General features: G+C 37.5%; 1 protein-coding gene across 6 annotated transcripts in view; it reads left to right on the top strand.

Moving 5' to 3' along the window:
- The first annotated feature begins 845 nt into the window (after positions 1 to 845).
- The window catches only part of XIJ (P-loop containing nucleoside triphosphate hydrolases superfamily protein), an 82,632-nt gene continuing 63,759 nt past the window's right edge, over positions 846 to 19,718 (top strand). For 2 of the 6 annotated variants that reach the window (XM_088117305.1, XM_022300896.2), the window contains exons 1-13: positions 849 to 1,136; positions 1,671 to 1,799; positions 3,463 to 3,606; positions 3,708 to 3,853; positions 3,929 to 4,085; positions 5,580 to 5,638; positions 5,883 to 6,042; positions 6,157 to 6,306; positions 6,398 to 6,534; positions 6,623 to 6,769; positions 6,880 to 6,981; positions 7,222 to 7,279; positions 7,381 to 7,482. In XM_088117305.1, coding sequence (XP_087973431.1) covers positions 1,134 to 1,136; positions 1,671 to 1,799; positions 3,463 to 3,606; positions 3,708 to 3,853; positions 3,929 to 4,085; positions 5,580 to 5,638; positions 5,883 to 6,042; positions 6,157 to 6,306; positions 6,398 to 6,534; positions 6,623 to 6,769; positions 6,880 to 6,981; positions 7,222 to 7,279; positions 7,381 to 7,482 — 1,494 coding nt within the window. In that variant the 5' untranslated portion in view covers positions 849 to 1,133. Of the gene's footprint in view, positions 1,137 to 1,670; positions 1,800 to 3,462; positions 3,607 to 3,707; positions 3,854 to 3,928; positions 4,086 to 5,579; positions 5,639 to 5,882; positions 6,043 to 6,156; positions 6,307 to 6,397; positions 6,535 to 6,622; positions 6,770 to 6,879; positions 6,982 to 7,221; positions 7,280 to 7,380; positions 7,483 to 19,718 lie in introns of all 6 variants that reach the window. The other 4 variants (XM_022300897.2, XM_088117304.1, XM_022300894.2 and 1 more) reach the window with 4 other exon arrangements.

Raw genomic sequence — 19,718 nt, 5'->3', positions numbered from 1 at the left:
CATGAGACAATATGTTTTCTAGTATTATAACAAGTTTACTCGGACTTTACATACTTCTTAAAAATAATAACTAACTTTTTACAACGTTTTATATATGTTGCTATTAGTGACCAAAATATATTCAAAGAAAAGGCACGTAAACAAAAAGGAGAAGGTAATCTCGCATAAAGTTACGATTTGACTAAATTATTGTTGAATTTTTAATGTGTGAAAAAAAGTGGAATTTGAAAATATTGATAAACAATTGAATATTAAGTTAATAGCTAGTTATGTTGTAAATTGTTTGCTGGCGTTAGTCAATTTACATATACATCATATATTTACCTAACAATTATAATAACCAAATCGAGACTAAGTCCAAACTAGAGATACGACATTAATAATTTAATCTAGGTTTAAATACTATTTTGGTCCTTATAGTTTTGACTTTTATTTATGTTGATCCATATACTTTCAAAACATTCATTTTGGTTATTGTATTTTCAAATTTTGTTCATTTTAGTCGATGTACATTTAAAATGTCCATTTTAGTCCGTGTACTTTTAATCATTTTGGTCTTTTTATTTTCATTTCTATCTCATTTTTTCGATCATAGTTTTAGACACTTCATTCGCTAAATTTATTGAAATGTAAACGCAAATTTTTATTACATGATAGTTTTGTAAATATGGACCGAATTAGTAACTTTTAAAAGTATAAATATCAAAATAGGCATTTTTTGAAAATAAAGTTATTTTTCTCCCTCGGATTTTCTCCTAAAAGAAGAAGTGCTATATTTCAAATTTTCTTGGAAAATGTGGGCCCATTTTGCCAAATTTGCAGCATTTGTGTGTTTGATCACTCTCCTCTCTCTCTCTCCCGTTGGTAAGAGCAAAAATAGCCACAAGAACTCCGCCCAAAAATGGCGGAACTGGAGGATCCAAGATTACTACTGCCACAAACCATGCAACACGAGGACAAAGCTCAAACACAGAGCCAGGGAAAACCAAACTTCTGGGTTTACGCAGAAATTTTTTTTCCCAGAAATTCATACTTCTGTGGGACAACTTCTGATCCTCCCATTCTCTTTGCACATACGATCAAACGCTCATGTTCACGTAGCTGCATTGCAGACATTCATATTGGGAGTCAGAATGGTAAGTAAATTATTGATTCGATCTTCAAATTTTCAACAATCGCGCATACGAACATTTTGGCAGTTTCCATGAAATTTGGCGGGAGATTGCACAATGGGTCGTACAATGGCGTTCAAAGAGTTTATTAGAAATGTAAAACCCTCGCCTGATATGAAATGGTTGATATGACATTCTGTCCATAAGGAAGAAACTGCGCGTTTCGTTGTTTCTGTACGATACAGTACTATGTTATTTTTTTTAGAGATAACGTTGTAGTTATGGTATTGATGGTTCTCTAGTTTATTCAGATTTTCTTTTAGATATTGAGTAAGCAGTTCGATTTTATGTAGAATAAACCTTGAGATGTTCACATCCTTCTTGAGCTACAGGCATCATGAACTCATGTAGATGTGTTTATGTAATGCTTATCAGCTACTTATTGTCTGATTGAAGTATGACACATGAATATTATATTGAAAAAGAATTTAAGTCCAAATGTTGAAAATAAAAAGGCCGCAAATATCTAATACATGATTTTTGCATAACCTGGTGCAGGACGAATCTGCAAATATCGTTGTTGGTTCCCAAATATGGGTGGGAGATATAGAATCTGTTTGGATTGATGGAGTCGTATTGAACATTACTGGGGAAGAGGCTGAGATCCAAACTAGTGATGGGAGGCAGGTAAAATAGTTTAATTTCTATTTTTCACTTAAGTAATAAATTAAAAATAAGAATTGTATAAGAAATTCAATTTTTAAGAGGCCTGCACCAAAGAGAAACAAGTTAAGGTGACACAAAGTATGGTAGTGAACCATCAGTCATAAAAGATTAAGAAAACGAGGAATATATCCAGATTCTCTGGTGATTGAAGTTCACAAAGAAGTCAAGAAGTGACTTCTATTCCAAATCTTACAATGTTTCTAGGTGTTAAAGGACTCTTAATAAAATGCACTGTTCTCTCTTCCTCCGTGACTGAGATTTGAAATGTCAACACGAGTGTCGTTTTAGCTGGTTGTTTCATCAGCTTTTTGTGAACTCTCTCCATGAAATTCCAGAAGCTTCAGAATTCTTCTGCAGTTCTGCTATTTGGGAATGACACAGGCAATAATTGGCTATTGTATCTAGTTGACAGTGTCCCTGGGCTGACTCGTGAGGTCCACAAAAGAGGAGAAGAAAGATAAAGCATTAAGTGATTAAAACCTTTGCCACCTTTGCACAAATAGCACATCATTGAGGTCGGTGACTTTTTAGAAAAATTTTCCTTTTGATGTAGTTCTTGGAATGAGTCTTTCCTTGATTATACCAAAGAAAGTACAGAATCTATTTGGAATTTTAGCTTTCCAAATTCCAAACATGTTTAAAGAAGAGAGGTCCACACTACAGCAGGGGAAAATCAGGAGTCCATGTTCATTTGAAAAAAGGAATCAAGTACAAAAGCTGAGTTGTGCGAACTCTTTTCATATAGGAGGATAATTTGATGCAGACCCCTTAACGATCTTAGTTAGACAAGTCATGTATATGGACCCTCTATCTTATCATTGAAGTTTCTTGTTAAGTTGAAGTTGAAAGAGGCAGTGTGGAGACTGAAGGGGTTGCTAAAAGAGTCAGAACTGCTGATAGTGTATATGAACAAGAGAAGAGTGCAAGAAGGGAATTTGCCCCTCCGACTTTTTTCTCAAAAGCAGTTAGTCACATTTTTCCCAGAAGGAATTATTAAGTGCACTTCTCCTGAAAGAGAATATTAAGTGCATTTCTCTAATAAAGGGCTGTGAAATCAGAGAATTGTCAAGTTACTTGAAAAGTAAATTTCTAAGGACAACAGTGTATGTTTGGATATCAGGTTGGTTTCTGCCCATTTGAGTGGAAACTATATATTTGGTTAATTATCAAATTTCAAAAATGTTATTTGAAGGTGATACCTGAGCTGTTAGGCTGGACAAGTCATAGTCGTCTTGAGGAATTGCCCATCAGTTACTCACCACTAAAGAACATTTGTTAGTTCAAAGTAACATACATGATACACATAACTATTATGTTTTCCCTTTCTCCTTTCAACTCATTTTCCATCAATATTCCTTGTTGACATTTACCTTTATAGTTTTGATTTTTGAATATTATCATAATCTCATGCTATAAGTTGTAGATATAAGTTATATGTTTATTAACTATCGCTTAAATTATTCAAGTATAGTACAAGGTGTGCCTCACATCTCTGAGGCCTTTTCCATGCCCTCACATTTTAGGCTTCTTGGAGTCTTTGTGTCTCATCGTGCCTATTTCCTTAAAACAACTCAATTTATCTTGTATATGTTTGTCAAAATATTACACAAGTTCATGTTGGCAGGTTGTTGTAAAAATGTCAAATATATATCCAAGGGATGCAGAAGGTCCTACTACTGGAATCGATGATATGACTAAAATGTCATATTTGAATGAGCCAGGATTGCTGCATAATTTGGCTATCAGATATGCAATAAATGAAATCTATGTAAGATTGTTTATGGGTATTAGTGATTCACTCGGTGAAAGAAAACAGATTCATTACACTTCAGCTAGGGATCCAAATAATAACTCTCTGACATTATACAGACTTATACTGGAAACATTCTTATTGCCATCAACCCATTCCAAAGTATTTCAAATCTGTATGATGCTTATGTTATGGAGCAGTACAAGGGAGCACCACTTGGGGAGCTGAAGCCTCATGTTTTTGCAATTGCTGATGTCGCATATAGGTGAGCTTCTTTTTTGTTTTTGTCCTAATTTTTGTTTTCTCATGAGATGACTAGACTATCATAAACTTGTGGCAGGGCTATGATAACTAATGGGAAAAGCAACTCCATTCTGGTGAGTGGTGAAAGTGGGGCTGGTAAGACGGAAACCACCAAAATGCTTATGTGTTACCTTGCATTTTTGGGTGGCCATGCTGCTTCTGAAGGACGGACTGTTGAACAACAAGTTTTAGAAGTATGTTGGATACTGACTCCAGTAATTCTAACTATTGTAATACAAAGTTATCAAAATATAACAATTTTAAGCACCCTATGGTGTCTCTAAGTTGCATGGGGTTATGTTTTGGTTTTTTTTCCTACTGCTAGTTTAAGGATACCTGGACATGCATTTACCATATTAGCAGAAGGTTATGCAACTAGCCATGCATAAGAGATGCATATAATTTTAGTTCCTCTCTTTACTGAATAAGGTTCTGGGTAGCATGATGCTCCCCTTAATTTTTTCTTATTTGCTGGCACATCAAGCCTGGATTTATTTCATGGAGGATTAACTAGACAAGGTACTTATATATATAGAACGCATGATTAAAATTGATTCCTACTAAAGTGGGTAGAGGAACTTAAAAGACACTCGTGGCCATATAATTTATTATGAGATTTATTTATTTTTTCTAATATTCGTGAGTGTTCGGACCAGCTTACGTGCATACTAATCTCATGAGACAACCACCTGATCCTACTACATTTGATTGTCCAGAAAACTTAAAAGGATATGAAATCCTTGGTAGGTGGCCACTAGGGTTTGTACCCATTCTCTCTAAATTCTTTAGAATTTTTTTTAACAAGAAACAACTTTTCATTGATAGATGAAAAGATTTAGAATTTACCTTGGCCCTTTTGGACCAATGAGCCAACCCAGGATGGTTAATTTATTGTGGGATCTAAGAACATAAAGACAACAACATAAAGACAATGAACGTGACATTGTATATCTTGTTTTTATTTATATTAAGAGCAAGGAATGCGTATCTTGTTTTTCTATTAGTATGTGCCAAATATCTTATTTTATTTAATTGCTTTTGCTGTCGATCCACGTGTATTCGAGTTCTTATGTAAATATTAACTTTTAAGTATTTTTTTTACTTATGAAAGACCTTTTCAACATTGCTATATTTAGATTGGGGAACATTATTTTGTCCTGATAAGAACAAGGCTTTATGTTCTGAGAACGTTTGAGGACAATTCAAATTCTCAAAAGTTTTCATTCAGTATGAACCAACTTTGCATGTAGGTAGAGTTCCATTAAAGAGAATGCAGAAAGTAGTCCTCAAAACTTTTATTGAGGCCATAAGAATCCAATAGTAATGAACAGAACTAAGCTCATGGAAGAAAATGGTCTTTCGATGCTTCTTTTCCTTTTTCAAGGGGAGGATTTTCTTACAATCTCTCCTTTTCTTCTCAGGAGACTTGAGATTTTGAATTTATTAACCATTTATGAGTTTGCATTACCTTACAAATTCTTACATGTAATGAGCAGCTACTTCTCGTTCACTTGGCAGATCTAGAATCTATTTGAAGTAATATTGAACATCAGTCTTTGTAGTATCCCCTTGTTTTTCTCCATGATTCCCCTTGTTACGTGGTGATATCTTCTCAAGTTTGGTTATATTTTATTTCTCTCAATTTCTTGAATCCTGATTAAACACGTGTTTTTTTTAACATGATGCAGTCAAATCCAGTTCTTGAAGCTTTTGGCAATGCAAAAACAGTAAGAAACAACAATTCAAGGTAAAAATTTATCCTTATACTTTAGCCTTTGCAACATAGGGCATTTCTCAGAATTAGTTGAATTGACAATTACATGAACTGACTTTTGCTGGATGCTGTGCTTCCATTTCCGTGTGCATGCTTATCAGTGATATTAGACCATTCATTTAATCATATGAACCTTTCTTCTTTTATAGAAGTGAGAAATTTCAATAATTTGTTGCATGAGACGCCTGTTGATTATTCATTGTATACATTAGCACAGCCGTTTTGGGAAATTTGTCGAGATACAATTTGACAAGAAGGGAAGAATATCAGGAGCTGCCATCAGAACTTATCTTCTTGAGAGATCACGGGTTTGCCAAATATCAGACCCTGAGCGGAACTATCATTGCTTTTATCTTCTCTGTGCAGCTCCACCTCAGGTAGGTGTTGGCCTTTATCCCATTCCTTTGCTTTAGTAGATATCCCTTTATTTTATTTATTTATTTCTTTTATTGTCAGCCAGTTTTCATTAGTGGAATGAATATATTTTTCAGGAGAGAGAGAGATATAAGTTGGGAAATCCAAAATCATTTCACTATCTAAACCAATCAAATTGTTATGAACTGGCTGGTGTGAATGATGCTCATGATTATCTTGCTACAAAGAGAGCCATGGATATTGTTGGAATAGGTGAACAAGAACAGGTGATATCTTGCTCGAGACGTAGCTGTTCTTTTGCTGTGTCAACCTACTGTTAAATGCCTTCTCTTCTCTTTTTCTTGCTCTTTCTTTCAGGATGCAATTTTCAGAGTTGTGGCTGCAATTCTCCATCTTGGTAATATTGACTTTGCAAAAGGAGAAGAGTCTGATTCATCATTTGTAAAAGATGACGAATCAAAATTTCATCTTCACATGACAGCAGAGCTTCTCATGTGTGACTGGAGCTTTGCTTTTATCACTTTGTATTTCTCATCATAACCTGCATGTTTGGTATCTTCTGATCTTTTAAAAGTATTTCAGGTGTGACCCCCAGGCACTGGAAGATGCTCTTTGCAAGCGCATGATAATTACACCAGAGGATGTCATTAAGAGAAGTCTTGATCCGCTTGGTGCAACAGTTAGCAGGGATGGCTTAGCCAAGACAATATATTCTCGTTTGTTTGACTGGTAATATTAGTTATCATAGCACAGCCACGTCCAAATTCTGTTGCTGTTTTATCTTATTTTTCTTACTCCATTAACAAGAATTTTTACAGTGTTGTTTTTTACTTATCCAGGTTGGTAGATAAAATCAACGTTTCCATCGGACAAGATCCTGGCTCAAAATATCTGATTGGAGTCCTTGATATTTATGGTTTTGAGAGCTTTAAAACTAATAGGTGATGTTTGTAACAAAGACGAACTGGACATTGATTCACAAACCAATGCACACGACACACATGCAAATATATAGATCTTTATGCCATTTTCATGAAATAGGATCCTTTGATGTCTGTTAGCTAGATTTTAACTAATTGAGCAATCATAAAGATCTCTTAAATTTAGAACAGTTGTTGATTTGGGTTGAGTTATTGATTGATAAGTGTATTTTGACTGTGATTATCCTTCATTCTATGCAGTTTTGAGCAATTCTGCATCAATTACACAAACGAAAAGCTGCAACAACATTTCAACCAGGTATGAGGTCAGTCTCGTTTGAAAACTTATCTTTGATCTTACTTTCTTTACTCTTCTTTTTATCCTTGAATGTCAAATCTGGATATTATGATGTTATCCAGCACGTATTCAAGATGGAGCAAGAAGAATATGTAAAAGAGGAAATTGATTGGAGCTACATTGAATTTGTCGATAATCAAGATGTCCTGGATCTCATTGAGAAGGTTGAAATTTTTCCTCGTAACTTTGCTCGTGGAGTTTAAAGATGCCACTCACAACTTAGGCTTTTGCTTTCTCTTCATTTAAAAGCATAAAAAAAGTACTTCTCATGTCTCGGCTGATTTTCCACGTTGATATATGTTATAGAATGGTATCACTAGAAGGTTAGGACAGGCTTATGCTAGGGATCATGTGGTTGAATGAGTTAATATTTGGTAACGTCGATGTTTCTTGATCTTCATTTTTCGTTTCTTCTTCTTTAATAAATACAAACAGAAACTTTGATAACTTTTATTGTTCTTTCTTATTTTATTGAAAAAGAAACATAAACATGTTTGGTAATCATTTTTTTTCTCGTTCTCTAAAATTTTTAAACTAGAAAAAGTAAATTTTGTATATCAATTTTTTAATTAAATATACAAATTTTTATATTATATTTATTTTTTAATATTTATTATGCATTTTATAAGTCAAGAATGATTAAGTTGCTTTTATTTATGTTTTGAAAAAAATTAGAAACGGGTGCACAAGAAACTTGATTATGTTTTTTCAAAATTTGAAATTTCTACACAATTTTAGAAATATTGTTTGAAAATTAAAAACGAGAAGTAGGAACAATAATCAAACACTTATGTTTCTCAAAAAGTGAAAATGAGAAATAAGAAACAAGAAATATGAACGTTACCAAAAGGGCTTAAAGAGACTTCGCAAGAGTAGATGTTATTTTACTGAGGAGTGACTTCATTCTTGGAAACTTTCCAACATAATATTTGTTTCTTTTCAAGATTTTTGTTAAGGTGGCTACTTGGAGTTAAATGCTCATGAGAAACTTTCTCTAGGAGGTAGTAGTTTAGGCTGGTGGCACCCATTGAGCTAGTCGGGAGAGTTTGTAAGTACAGAAAAGCAACCAATTGGCAAGGATTGAAGAAAAACCATATTGCTAAAGCCTTTCTAAAGTGAATCACAAAGAAGAGCAGTATCTAACTAGATGTAAAGCACATTGTTAGGAGTTACAGAATGTGAAGTACTTTAATTCCTCTCATAACAAATTCTCCGCAGAAGTGCCATAATATCATTACTCCATTAATTTTTCTCACCTCTGCTTCAAAGGACGTTCATGCTGAAGTCAAAGAACATCCATCTTGTAGCACTTTTTTGGGTAGTACTATGAGATACCAAAGATAGAAAAAGGTTTGTTCCAGAAGTTAGCAGCAAAGCCAAGATGACTTTGGGTTTCCTTGGAATGCTTGTACACAATACACCAATTGAGAGCAAGGTATAAAGTAGCAAATCTTTGTTGCACCCTGTTATATGTATTCTATCCTCGTTGGAGAAAGACCCAAAGAAAAACTTTTTCTTAGGAAACGTAGCTCCACTAATGTCGGTTGGGTCGTTGGAATTCTTCTGGTGAAATTTCGGATATTGAAGCTAGTGAAGAAGATGAAAGTGGTTAGCAAAAGTAGCTTGGCTTGTTCCTCGAAATCAGATTCTCCTATCAAAGATTTTAATGAGCATTCGTTTAAGGAAGACTTTTAGCTCCTCTTTAAAGAGCAAATTGAGATGAAAATCCAGATCTTTTAAAACAATCAAACATTCCTTCTTGTTTTGAAGAAATGAGAATTACTCTTGTCCCAATTAATAAGGCCTCTTGATCTTCAAGATATTGGAGAATTCGAATGCCCTACTTCTGAAGTTAATTTAATGTAGCAAGGTTACTATGGGTTTCGAGCGCTTGATGGTTGGCTCTTTGTCTTGCCATTGCTGTTGTTTCCTTGGGCAGCTTTTTTAGTGGGACGATAGCTCTGAAAAGACAGATTGCCTATCTTTTCTTTAATCTCGGGAGAAATACGATTGGGGGGGGGGGTAATTCAAACCCTTCGGGTAAAATAAGAACAGCCCCCACATTCAAACCGCCCTTTTTACCATTCGCAAGAACTTGTTTCAGTTGCATATCATAAGGAATTCGAACAACTGCTTCAAATACAGTATCAGGAAGTACCACTTGTGGAACCTCGATATCCACGGGCTTATTAGCTAAATGGCAGTTGGCACAGACAATAAGGCCGGTTGCTTCTCCTGGGTTTTCATAACCCTGCTGTGCAAAAATGGTATATGCATTTGAAATCTCTTTGGCGGTCATTTATTTCAAGTTATTCAAAGATTTGTGGGCAGATCCTATCGAGTACTTTTGGCAACCTTTCACCTTCTTCCTTAACATTCAGATTTGATTTTTGATTGGTTCGGTTGGGGGCGTGTCTTTTCATTTTCCCCACAGATAGTTTTTCCGCATGGTTTCAGATTCCTAGACGCATTATTGCTGGCTGTTGGGCTTCCGGAAGCACATTTAATATATCAAGATGTTTGGCTGGCTTTGGTATGGCAAATTTTGGCAGCTTCTTTAAATGCTGGTTGGTGATCACGTTAAATGTTTTTTCACTTCTCAAGCAACCTTTCGGTCTTCAAGGTGTTTAGATGGTGCATGTTCCCTGGCCTTTCCATTGGATAGCATTTATTACTCGATTTAGGAAGCTGAGGGGTCTTATAGCCGTTTCCTCCTTAGAATTTGAAAAGTCACTCAAGAAAGTTGTTATGATTAATGTTACCTCGTTTTCTAAATTACTTGAGAAGTTGAAAGGACAACTTGTTTTGAGTTTTTATATAACTCGCTTGAAGGGTCACAACTATTTGAAGTTCTTCTTTTTGAGAGTTTTCCTTGATAGCATGGATATTCCTTCGGACGACACTTTGAATGTTTCTAGATTTCATCGTTTCTTCTCTCAAATACATTTCTGGCCTATCTCCTTCTCAGTTGAATGAGTTTTTAACTTTTTTTGAATCTGAACTCGTTAGGCTCCGCGAAGAATGGACTTTGATGTTAGAAGAATTTTCTAGAAGAAGGATGGAGATCCAAGCTGCTTGGGATAGGGAGCTAGCTGAAATTCGAGCCAAGTTCTCGTGAGAGATTAAAGAACTCTATCCAAAAGACAAAGATGGCAAACCCGAAGCTAAAGACCCTAAAATTTCTCTTTTGTGTCATCACATCTTGGTGGATCTTTTTTTTTGTAGTTAGATTGATTCTATTGTTGGCTTTTGATATCACTCTTATTTTGATCGTATTGCTCATCGTCGAGCCTATATTTTGCTTTCATCTTTTTTTTCTCTCACTCCTATAGGAGTTTGCATCCTTGAACGTTTTCTCCTTTTCATATATCAATGAAAAGTTGTTTCTTGTTAAAAAAAAAAGTATGGAAAAAAATAGATATTAAGAGAAAAAAAGAGATTTTTTTTTACAAACAAATATTGTAAAAAAAAAGGTACTATGACTAAAATTTAATCAATACAAGCGTTAAATAAAGCTTCAAAAAAAAAAAAAATACAAGGCTTAAATAATCTACACTACCTAAACTTGCCACTTGTCAATCATGGAGGAGAGACATGGGATGCACAAAATTGCTAATTATTGCATATACAGACTTGCTACTTGTTAGTCATGTTGGAGAGTTATTACGTGCACATGCAGTGTTAGCATTAAATTTTCTTTTTATTCTTCTTCTTCTTCTCTCCTATCTTTTCTTCTTTCTCAGAAGATTGTCTGGTTTATCTTCTTATTTTTCTCTTATTAATTTTCTCTTTCGACTCATCTTCTTCTTCCATTTCTTCCTATTCCTTACTTTGACTCTTCCAAGGCACTCGTTATGGACACCTTTGAGGCGCGAAGGCCTTGCCTCCTGTCATAGGGATCGTCTCAACAACACTCGGGGTCACCTTTTGTTCGTGGATTTTCTTTTTATTTCTCTGAATGTTGTTTTTCTGAATGTCGTGTCCCTCCCGTGTTTCCACCGTGTCCTAGTATGTCGCTCCCGTGTCCGACATTGACACTTGATGATTTTCTATGTGTCGGTGCTTATTAGCCGAAAGGTAATAAGTGCTCCTACGACTACAGCTAACCAAAAAAATTTGAAATGACCCATCTCTATGTCTCCTCACCTCACCCAACCAAAAGATTTATCTTTTTCTTATTTCTTTTGGCTCCATAGTTTTTCCTTTTGGTAATGAGAAAGATTCAATCCAATCTGTGAAGTGCAATCATGCAAAGACAATCGAGTTTTGGGAACCTATGGTGGATAAGTTCAGGAAGAAGCTTGCAAATTGGAAGAATCTCTCCCTTTCAAAAGGAGGCCGCCTAACCCTAGCCCAATCTGTACTTAATAGCTTGCCCTTATACTAATTCTCCTTGCTGAAAGCTCCAACCACCATCATCAACACCATGGAAAAATTTGTGAGGGATTTCTTCTAGGATGGTGGAAACTTTCATCCTTGCTGTTATTTAGTCAAATGGGAATGGACCTCTCTCCCACTCATGCATGGAGGCCTGGCATTGGTTCCTTTAAACAACGGAACAATGCCCTCTTGCTAAAATGGTTATGACGTTTCACTCAAGAAGATAATGCTCTTTGGAGGAGAGTAATTGCTAGTATTTATGGGACCTAACCCCACGGTTGGGTGGCTGGCTGCCAGCCCCAAAAGGACTGCTAGAGGGCGTCCTTGGTTCGACATAGCAAGAAACACAAGCCTCTTCGTTAGTTTTTATGTCTTTTAAAGCAAACAACGGTCGGAAAATCAGATTCTGGAGAGATTTGTGGGTAGGGGACAAAACCTTGGAGCAGGCTTTTCCAGACCTTTTTCGGATATCTTCAAGGAAGGATGATACCATCTCCAATTGTTGGAACGAGGAGCAACAAGATTGGGACCTTGGTTTTAGAGGAGGTTTGCATGACAGAGAGGTCAACAGTTGGCTGGGTTTGGTAAATCAGTTGGATGCAATAGCCTTGGAAATGCCCAAGATGGGGTCAGGTGGAATTTAGAAGCCTCGGGAGTCTTCACTACAAAATCCACCCATCTAAACCTCACAAAACACAGCCAAATTGTGCAGCTTCCCCTCCTCAAAGCCATTTGGAAGACGAAGTTCCCTAAAAAGATCAAAGTCTTCCTCTGGTTGGTGGCCTATAGAGGCCTAAATACCACGATTGCCTCCAAAAAACATGTAGAAACTGGTCCCTCTCCACCTCGGTTTGTCCCCTTTGTACGAGGGATGAAGAGACCCTAGATGACTTGTTCCTCCACTGCACAGTTGCTGGTCCCAAGTGTTTAGCCTCTTTGACATAGATCTGTGCCTTCCCAAGAACATCGATGCCTGGCTTTTACGGGGCCTTACGGGTGGAATTTTCAAGAACAGCAAGAAAGTTTTGTGGTTTTTTGTGGTGGTTGTGGTGTTATGGAATGTTGGGTAGAACGAAATCGCAGAGTCTTCGAAAACACCTTCCTAACCTTTGGAGCAAAGTACAGCTTTCCACCTCTAGATGGTGCTATAGTTTCAGCAAACTTTTTTGTAATTACTCCCTTTGTTCTATCCTCCAAAATCGGAAGGCTTTTATGACCTAGCTTCTTTGGGAAGGGTTCCCTCTACCACTTGCCCTTAGGTTGTATTTTTTTGTGAGCAATACCAGTTCTCCTTTGTTTCTTATCAAAGGACCACGAGATACCATATTTTTTTGAAGCTGTTGGAATTACTTTAGCCCCTATCCTTCCAAATCTTTGAAGATTTTTTGTTCTATTTGAGGTGTGGTTCAGATTTTCGATATTAAGATCTAGCTTTAGATCCCTTTTTTATATCATTCCTTTGGTTCGCTCAGCTTTCCCATGGCCTCGACGGAAGTTTTTCTCGGAGAGCTTTGATGTAGCTTATAAAGGCTTGTCTATTATGACCGTTAAAGCCATATAGCCGTTGGATATTATTTTAGTTGGGAAGTTAGAGTTAGTTATTTGGAATCTTATTTAAGCTTTCATTATTTCCTAGTTGAGTAGATTTTGTATCTTTGATTCCATTCCTACTGGTTTACACCAATTTGGTATCAGAGCCCTTTCTGAAATAGGACCTGATGGCGGGAAGAAACACAACGACTTCCAGCAAAGGACCCGCGGTGGATCCTTCTCAACCTCTGTCTCCAAAATCTGCCACCGAACGTTTGTTGCTAGTGGAAGATTCGTTGGGTGAGGTACGTTCAAGTGTTCAGAAAATTCATGGGTTAATGGAGAACCTGTCTAAACACTTGGAAAATATCGCGATCGAGCAAGAACGGTTGCGTGATGACCTTGGCAATCGGGGCAGACAGATCGAGCAAGAACGGGTTCGGCAGCCAAGAAACCGATCGTCGTCCCCTGTTTTGATGCGAAACATGGATGGGCATGGTCGAAGGCATCAAGAACTTCAAATTCGAAATCAAGATTTGGATTCGTCAAACGAAGAAGAAAATTTTTTTCGGGGCAATCAGCACGTCGACAAGTTTGATGTTTACAACAGGGGAGGTGTGCAACCAAGAAGAAGATTGATCTTCCGACCTTCAATGGGAAGTTGGGAGTGGAGGCTTTCTTGGATTGAGTCAAGAATGTCGAGAACTTCTTTGACTACACCAATACACCAGAGGATAAAAAGGTAAGGTTGGTGGCGTTTAAGCTTCAGTCCGGTGCCTCAGCATGGTGGGATCAGCTCGAAGTCAACTGGCGGCGCTTAGGAAAACGACCCATACGTAGCTGGCCTCGTATGCTTCGACTAATGCGTGAGCGGTTTTTACCTTCTAACTTTGAGCAACTCCTTTACCAACAATACCAATGCTGTCGCCAAGGAACTAAGTCTATTGCGACTATGCCGAAGAATTCCATCGTTTAGGAGCTTGTACAAATTTGTCGGAAACAGAAGATACAAGATTGCTCGTTTCGTGGATGGATTATGTGATGATATCCAAGATCAAATGGATGCTCAATTGGCTGTTGACTGAAGCCATATCCATTGCAACCAAAGTGGAAGAAAAGATAGAATGCAAGTGTAGTCGCACGACTCAACGTTGTCTGGTATAGGACAAATCTCCAGGTACTAAATTTTCTTGTTCCGAACTTCCTTCCTCATCTACCACGGTGGGTGCTTCTCCTTCTTCTGGCCTCAAACCAGTAGACAACACAATTAAGACTCCTGCTGCTGGTAAGACTAGTGATCCTACTATACGGAAGGGTCCTGCCACTTATGCCTGACCAAATCTGGGCAAGTGTTTCTGTTGTGGTCAACAAGGACATCTGTCCAATGAGTGTCCCCAACGTCGTACTTTAGCCATGATGGACGAAGATGATTTGTCCAATGAGGGTCTTGATCTTGATCTTCAAGTGGAGGAAGAACCTACTTACGTAGAACCGGACGACGGCTACGTCGTTAGTTGTGTTGTTCAACGAGTTCTTTTAGCCCCCAAAATAGACAATCCTACTTTGCACTGTCAATGGAAAAATATGTAACATAATAATCGACAGTGGCAGCAACGAAAACACGGTATCACAAAAGCTTGTTTCGGCCCTCAATCTTAAACTAGATGCCCATCCCCAACCTTACAAGGTTTCTTGGATTTGAAAAGGTGGCGAAACACCTATAAATCCAGTTTGTACCGTACCTTTAAGTATTGAGAACCACTACAAAGATCAAATTGTTTGTGACGTCTTAGACATGGATGCTTGCCATATCCTTCTTAGACGTCCTTGGCAATTTGATCTTCAAGCAATTCATTGGGGACGAGAAAATACATATGAATTTCATTGGATGGGTAGAAAAATTATACTTTTACCATCCTCCTCGGATCCTAAACTACGAAAGGACCCTTCTACATCAACCACACAATTGTTTACACTTATTAATGGAAAAACCTTCTTATAGAGAGACGACCCTCTGGTGGTAGCTTTGGTTAATAAGGGAGACATAGCTGAGCACAACAACCTACTACTCACCCAGAGGTCCAACTGTTACTGTCTGAATTTTCCTCTCTTACCAAAGACCCTTCGGGTCTACCACCTTTACGAGATATCCAAGATTGTATCAACCTTGTTCCGGGGGCCTCTCTCCCACACTTACCTCACTATCGAATGAGTCCAAAGGAGTATCAAATTTTGCATGATCAAATTCAGGATCTCCTTCGAAAGGGGCATATTCAGCCAAGCCTTAGACCTTGCGTTGTTCCCGTTTTATTAGCTCCTAAGAAGGATGGATCTTGGCGGATGTGTGTTGATAGACGTGCTATCAACAAGTTTACTATAAAATACCGTTTTCCCATACCTAGATTATATGATCTTTTAGATCAACTAAGTGGGGCTCAGGTATTTTCAAAGGTCGATCTTAAAAGCGGATATCATCAAATTAGAATTAGACCCGAAGATGAGTGGAAAACGACATTTAAAACCAATGTGGGACTTTTTGAATGGCTAGTCATGCCATTCGGATTATCAAACGCACCAAGTACGTTCATGCGACTAATGAACCAGGTTTTACATCCTTTCCTTAATATTTTTATTGTCGTTTACTTTGATGATATACTTGTATATAGTAAGTCAGAATATGAACATTTGCAGCACCTCTATGCTCTTTTTCAAATCCTAGAACAGCATTAACTATATATAAACTCGGCTAAATATTATATGCATTAATTCGAGCCTTAAAACAATGGGAGCATTATTTGATTGGAAAAGAATTTATCCTTTATACAGATCATTTCTCTCTTAAATATATACAAACTCAAAAAACAATCAATCGGATGCATGCTCATTGGATTTCCTTTATTCAAAAGTTTGATTTTGTAATAAAAGACCAAACAGGTATTACTAACAAAGTGGCTGATGCTTTGAGCAGAAAGCTAGTCTTCTAACTCTTCTTGCAGGTCAAATAATAGCATTTGATCATCTGCCAACATCTTATGAGCATGACACCGATTTTCATAGCATCTGGACACAATGCAATCAGCATGTCAATTGCAAAGATTTCCACCTTGTGGATGGCTTTCTTTTCAAAGGGGACCGTTTGTGCATTCCCCATACATCTCTTCGGGAGACATTGATTCGGGATCTACACAGTGGCGGTCTGGCCGGCCATTTAGGACGTGATAAGACACTTGATCTTGTCACAAATCGTTTTTTCTGGCCCCAGTTACGACGAGATGTCTATAACTTTGTTGGCCGGTGTCTCACATGCCAAACCGCCAAAGGACAATCACAAAATACAGCTTTATACTCACCTTTACCTATTACAAAAACTATTTGGGACAATCACAAAATATAACTTTGTCTATAACTTTGTTCTCGCCTTTTTGGGCTCTTTTGATTTGAATGCATTCTCTTTGCTTCTTATAAAAAAAAAATAAAAAAATAAAACTATCTGGGAAGACCTTTCGATGGACTTTATACTTGGTCTCCCAAAAACCCGAAGAGGCTATGATTCCGTGCTAGTAGTTGTTGACCGTTTTAGTAAAATGTCCCATTTTTTACCATGTAAGAAGACTTCCGATGCCATCTAAATTGCTAACTTGTTTTTTAGAGAAATTGTAAGACTCGATGGCGTTCCTCGAACAATAGTTTCAACTTTCAGATAGGGATGTCAAATTTTTAAGTCATTTATGGAAAACATTTGGAAGAAGTTTGATACAGGTTTAAAGTTTAGCACAACTAGCCATCCACAGACCGACGGACAAACGGAAGTCACTAATAGAACATTGGGCAACCTAATACGCTGTCTAGGAGGGAACAGATCGAAGCAATGTGATCTCACGCTTGCACATGCCGAATTTGCTTATAATCATATGAAGAACCGATCTACAGGGAAGTCCCCATTTGACATTGGATATACAAGGCTTCCTAGATTAATGGTTAGATCTTCCTAATCTTCCATATGCTATGGACCAAGGAAGCTGAACATATGGCAGAAAGGATTGTGGAGCTGCATAAGGAGGTCACCGAGAACTTACTACAAGATACAAACTCCTACAAAGAGGCCACAGATGTTCATAGGCGAGCAAAACAATTTGACCCTGGTGATCTTGTTATGGTCTACCTCAAGAAGTCCTGTTTTCCTAAGGGAACTTATCACAAGCTACACAACAAAAAAATCGGCCCCTTTGAAGTTCTGCAGTAGTATGGCAAAAATGCTTACAAGATCAACCTACCGGAAGATCTTTAGATTCAGCCCGTCTTTAATGTAGCAGATATATATGAGTACAAGGCAGCAGATGCTTTTGTGCTTGCCAAGTGACACTGGAGGACGAGTTTTTTTTGGGCGGGGGGGGGGGGGGGAATTTGATGTAGCTTATAAAGGCTTTTCTATTATGACCGTTAAAGCATATAGTCTTTGGATATTATTTTAGTTGGGAAGTTAGAGTTAGTTATTTGGACTCTTATTTAAGCTTTCATTATTTCCTAGTTGAGTAGATTTTGTATCTTTGAATCCATTCCTACTGGTTTACACCAAGCTTACTGTGATAGATCTAAGCTTCGTTTGAACATGCTTTGAAGAGAAATTTATTTGGTGGATTGGTTTTCGTTCTTCACTGGTTTTGGTTTTTGGAGAAACATGGACATTGGTATCTGTTGGCTTGAAGTTGGAGGCTTCTGTAAAGTTTTTTCTAAGTCATTAACTGATTCCTTCTCACTATTTTGGGTGTTGGTTTTGTTCTCTCCAGCCAATCAGTCTGCGGATTGACGTTTGTTTTGGATTCTTTCAACAGGCGTTCTTCTTTGTCCTTGCATATTATGTAGCTGGAAGCTTTCAAGACCTCTGTTTTTATGAAATAATCAAAGATTGATGGTTTAGGTTTTCAAGGAGTTTTTATTCCTTTTTTCCTCATTAAAAATTAACAGGGGACTTTTGGAATTCGCAATGGATTCAGCATTAGAAGGTGTCTTTTGGAGTTGAGAGGTCATCGGTGCTTGGAACTAGGGGTGAGCAAAGCACCCCGAAAAACCAATTCGACCGACGAAAACCGACCGAACCGATATCGGTCGGTCGGTTTGGTGAAGATGTCGGTCGGAGTCGGTTTTTTATTTATAAAACAGATCTGTTAGTCGGTCGGTTTGGTCGGAAAAATAATTTCCGACCGAAGTCCGAACCGACCAACATATGTTATTTAATTATAAAAAAAATAAAAAGGGGCAGATTGCTGCTGGAAAACCAGCGGCTGCCACTGGTTCTGCCGCTGGTTTTCGAGGTACATTTAATAAAAAAATTCTTTTTTTTTTAATTATCTTTATTCCTCTCTTCTTTCCCATTTCATTTTTACTTCTCTCTCATCTTTATTCTTTCTTCTTCTTCTTCGTTCCATCTCCTTCCTCTTCTTCTTCTTCATTATTCTTTCATCTTTCATATTTCTTCTTCTCGGCTCTCAACTCGCATGGAAGCTCGCTTGTTCATGTCTCTCCAGTTTTTTCCTGTTTCGTTTCGGAAAGAAGGCCGACTACGGCTGCGCACCGCCATCTTCATCAAGAAAAAAAAAATATTTGTTACAAAAACCAACGAACCGACCGACCGGACCGACTAGTTGGTCGATCGGTGCAAGTAAACATAACAGAGGAGGTCGGTTTTCGGCGTCGGGACACCCCTACTTGGAACTATCACTCGTTTCAGCTTTAGATAGTGTCTCTTGAAGTTGAAAGGTCACAGGTTCTTTTCGTAAAGGTTTTCCTTAGTTTTTATCAAGAAGGAAGGAAAAGGTAGCATGTATTTATTGTCATTGGAAGTTTCAAAAAGAAAAGGCAGCTGGGATTAATTTTATCCCTTCGAAAACTTCATGGTTTAATGGCTCTTCAGGTTTCCAAAGGTTGTTTAATGACAGCAGCGAGTTTATACATTAAAGCTGGCTTTTTCTTCAAGAATTCATTTATTGGCCTGATTTTTTCTTTTCAGAATATTTCGAGAAGATTTCCTGCACTTTATATTTCTTTTTTAAGCAGTGGCTTTGTTGGTATAGATAATTTAAAGAATTTTTAGTGGAGTTTGAGATTGCTTTTGGGAAGTCGTCTTCTTCGGAAGAGGTTATGAAGTTTTTCTCTTTTTTTGATAATTGGGAGTCGGAGCTTTGCTCCCCTATACCCAGGGTTACCAGCCCCAAGGCCTAGACCCAGGAGACATTAAGAGTTTTTGGTATTAAGCTCACTAGAAAGTTCGAATTTGAGACCTCTAACTATAAGCCAATATGATCGAGAGATCTCAAGCCTTTGCCAATTGGGCTGCTTCTTGGGGGCTTATTTATGAAGTTCTTCTTCGGTCCAAGCTTCATTGTTGCTGTCCTTGAGTTCTTCACTGGTGGCTCTTGGTTTGATTGTTCTTTATCTTCCAACATGTTTGCATTTCTCCTAGTTGAGCTTGTTTTTCTTTTGTTTTGCTTCT

This window comes from Momordica charantia (genome assembly GCF_013281855.1).
Source record: "Momordica charantia cultivar OHB3-1 chromosome 9 unlocalized genomic scaffold, Mcharantia_2.0 BLBB01000009.1, whole genome shotgun sequence".
In the NCBI taxonomy this organism is placed as follows: domain Eukaryota; kingdom Viridiplantae; phylum Streptophyta; class Magnoliopsida; order Cucurbitales; family Cucurbitaceae; genus Momordica; species Momordica charantia.
The sequence above is the reverse complement of the archived record's forward strand: the minus strand, read 5'-3'. Positions and strand labels throughout refer to the sequence as shown.